The 3,580-nt window shown below is 53.9% G+C and overlaps 1 protein-coding gene across 1 annotated transcript, besides 3 other annotated features; it reads left to right on the top strand.

Annotated features, from left to right (window-relative positions):
* Positions 1–318: 318 nt before the first annotated feature.
* On the top strand, positions 319–2,592 carry Tco025E_09375 (generic methyltransferase; the record flags this gene model as incomplete). Its single annotated transcript, XM_029376194.1, has 1 exon — positions 319–2,592. The coding sequence occupies one exon, from the start codon at positions 319–321 to the stop codon at positions 2,590–2,592; it is 2,274 nt and encodes a 757-aa protein (XP_029223680.1).
* A 523-nt stretch (positions 2,593–3,115) lies between these two features.
* Positions 3,116–3,138: a microsatellite.
* A 58-nt stretch (positions 3,139–3,196) lies between these two features.
* Positions 3,197–3,246: a microsatellite.
* Positions 3,247–3,317: 71 nt separating this feature from the next.
* Positions 3,318–3,345: a microsatellite.
* Between the last annotated feature and the right edge of the window lie 235 nt (positions 3,346–3,580).

The raw sequence follows: 3,580 nt of genomic DNA, 5'->3' as shown, positions 1-3,580 counted from the left end.
CTAATGCTACCACTGCCACCGCTGCTCGCCTCACGGAGGGAGTCTGGCGGTTGCGCGGCCTCGAAAGCTGCGCCCCCTTGAGTCCACCACAAGGGCCCAGTTGCCGTCGTGTTGTGTGCCTGCCTGAATTCGCTTCCTCACTGCCGGGCGTGTGTGTGGGAGGAATCTGCGCTTCAGTTGGGGCTTGGGGGGGATCTTGGGCGCAGTGGGCACAAGTTGCTCTCTTCCCTCCATTGCTTTCCCTGTTGTTTAGAGAAATACTTGGGACAAAGCCTTGACCAGGCGCACATAAAGTTCGAGTGAGAGCCACCCACGAGTATGACCAGCTTGACGCTCAAGCACTACTCCCAAGCGGAGGCGGAGCGGCGCTTTCGGCTTCCTCCTGGACGGGATCTTTTTCACCAGCGCATCCCCACGCTCAATGAGGGTGACGCAAAACAAAAAATGAATGAAATACTTCAGTACGTGCACAACACCATGGAGCTGTATGAAAAGGTCTTTGACAGTGTGGCGACGGAAGAGGGCTTTTTTGTGCAACCGGTCCACAAGCTTCGCCACCCGTTGATTTTTTATTATGGCCACACCGCCTGTTTTTACATTAACAAATTGTGCGCGGCGGGGCTCTCTAAGCGCATTAATCCGCGGTTTGAGGAAATTTTTGCCGTCGGCGTGGATGAGATGAGCTGGGACGACCTCAACGAGGAGCACTACAGTTGGCCCACCGTGGATGAGGTGACGGAGTACCGTCGGGCGGTCCGCGACCACGTGGGTGAGATGCTGTCCAGCGGACGGCACCAGCTGCACCTCCCCCTCACCTTTGAGAACAGCACGAGGAGCCTGGACAACTCCTTTTGGTGGGTAATGCTGATGTGCGCCGAGCATGAGCGTATTCACGTGGAGACCGCCTCCGTGCATGTGCGAGAGCTTCCCATGCAATTTATTAATCCCGCCATGTCCTCCTTCTGGAGACGCTGCCGCGAGGTCAACTCAAAAGCCCCGGTCAATGAGCTGATCGACGTGGGTGGGGGCAAAGTGCGCGTTGGGCGTGACCCGAATTCTTCAGTCTACGGCTGGGACTGTGATTACTCAGACGGGAATTACTTTATTGACGTGCCCGCGTTCAAGGCAAGCAAGTATGTTGTTTCGAATGCGGAATTTATGTCATTCCTAAAAGCTGATGGATATGCTACACAGCGCTACTGGGATGAGGAGGGTTGGAAGTGGGTTCAGTGGAAGAAGCCCCAGCATCCATGGTTCTGGGTGCGTGATGAGTCTCGCCCCGACGGCTATGCACTTCGTCTTCAGACGGAGTTAATTGATTTGCCGTGGAATTGGCCATGTGAATTAAACAACCTTGAGGCACACGCCTTTTGCCGGTTTAAGAGTGAACAATCCGGAAAAAATATTCGAATGCTGACCGAGGCGGAATGGCTGCTGCTGTGGGATAGGCATGTGGGCAAGGATCAGATGTGCTGGGGGAAGGCACCTGGAAATCTCAATCTGGAACACTTTCAAAGCAGCTGCCCGGTGGACAAGTTCCCGCATGGCCCCTTCTTCGACATTGTTGGTAACGTTTGGCAACACTGCGAGACAAAAGTATACCCCTACCCCGGCTACAAGGTTCATCCTTTCTACGACGATTTTTCAATGCCTACATTTGATGGCCGTCATGCATGCATGAAGGGTGGGGCGTGGGTCAGCAGCGGAAACGAGGCCACCCGGGACGCCCGTTTTGCCTTCCGCCGTCACTTCTTCCAGTACATTGGCCTCCGCTACGTGGAGGGCGCCGCGGTGAACGAGGAGCGCTACTGCCGGAGCGTCTTGGGACTTGACCCCGAAGTTGACATCATAACCGACATGTGCTTTCGCGACTCTGTCAAAGGTGTTACAAACGGCTGCGTTAAGATTGCCGAGTACGCCATGGCTCAGTTCAAGGCCTACGCTCAGGTTGAACCCAAGCGTGCGCTGGATTTTGCCTGCGGAGCTGGTCGGGTTTCCTTTGAGTTGTCTTCCCTCTTTGGCCAAGTGGTTGGCTCTGATTTCACGGCCCGCCACCTTATTCCGGCATATGCCTTGCTTGAACGGGGCACATGCACGTACAGCACCTTGGATGCTGCCTCACTGCAGCGTGTGGGAAAGTCGGTGGAGGCGTCAAATTATTCATGGGGCAACAATCGTAACCGCGTCACCTTCTTTCAGTCTGACCCTGCAAACCTTCACGGTCACATGACAAACTTTTCCTTGATTGTCTGCTGGAATACGCTTGAGAGAGCCTCAGCCCCTGCCGCAGTCCCACCGCATCTGCTGAGCCGGCTGGAGGAGGGCGGCATCCTCGTCATGGGAGGCCAATATGAATGGGTTGAAGGCAGCGCGCCAGTGAAGGAGTATTGGGACGAGACGGCTTCGTCTCGCCGGGGACTTTCAGAGGGGGAGGTGCACAAACTGCTTGGAGCCGAATCCGCGGTCGAGCGCGTCGGGGAGCCCATTGACGTGGTGATCGCGTTCCCGGAGTCGGATCGTGCGGCAAATCTAAAAAAAGTGCACTTCACCACGTACCGGAAGAAAGTGAAACACGTGACCCCGGGGGCGTGAGCCATTTTCAGCGGAAAGCAAACGTGTCCTTTTATGTACTTGGGTTTACTTTGGTTGCGAGCGTTTACGTGCGGTGCAACACGAACAGCAAAAAAAACAAGCAAACAAACGGAATACTTCTGGAGGATAAATTGCGCCGGCCCCTGTGCCGTTATATTTGTGCTATGCATCGTTTTTTTTTTTTTCATTTTGCCGGTTCAGCGTGTGTATTTGTATTTGTTTATATATCTTTTACCCTTCTCTTGTCCTTGTTTTCCCCGCCTTGGCTCTGCTGCGCGGGCGGCGCAGGGGAAGCGGAGCAACGGCGGGGAGCAAAAGGCAGCAGCTGAGAGGGTAGGGGAGCGGGGGGAGAGGGATGTGGCGCGTGCCGGGCACTCTGCCGCATAAACGTTGGTCTTTCCGTCCCGGCCAACGGCAACGCGCACGGGGGGAGGAGGGAAAGAAATAAAGTGAAGACCCTCGGGAGGCGTATAGCAAGCGGGGAATCCGGCAAACGCAACGAAACAACAGCAAAAAAGAAGGAATATATATATATATATATATATAACATGCGAACGAAAGAAAAAAAGAGGCCGAATAGGCACACTACACTCCACAGCTGAGTCAACAACAACAACAACAACAAAAGGGAACAAACACACATGCACACCAACACACGCAGACACACGGACAGGCAAAAAATAGGGGGGGGGGGCAGAAGCGAGGCTTCAACTTTCCGGGAAATGTTTTTTCGTTTTGTTTTGTTTTGTCTTGGGGGTTCACGAGGAGAAGCCCAGAACTAGAGGGAGACTAAGTATGGAGCCGCAGGGACCGTTTGACTGTCGTGCGTCGTATGCCCTTTTTTTATTTTTGTTTTTCTGCTTCTCTGCGGAAGGGTGGGGCTCTGAGGAGGAACCAAAAGTGCGCGGCGCGACCGCGGTTGCCATGTGGGCCAGTGAAGGTGTCTTTTTTTTGTTTCGAGGGGAAATCTACTTTTTTTTCTTTTATT

The sequence above is a fragment of the Trypanosoma conorhini genome (genome assembly GCF_003719485.1).
Source record: "Trypanosoma conorhini strain 025E chromosome Unknown Tco_14.4_contig_01088, whole genome shotgun sequence".
Classification (NCBI taxonomy): domain Eukaryota; phylum Euglenozoa; class Kinetoplastea; order Trypanosomatida; family Trypanosomatidae; genus Trypanosoma; species Trypanosoma conorhini.
This window is presented reverse-complemented; position numbering and strand designations above follow the sequence as displayed.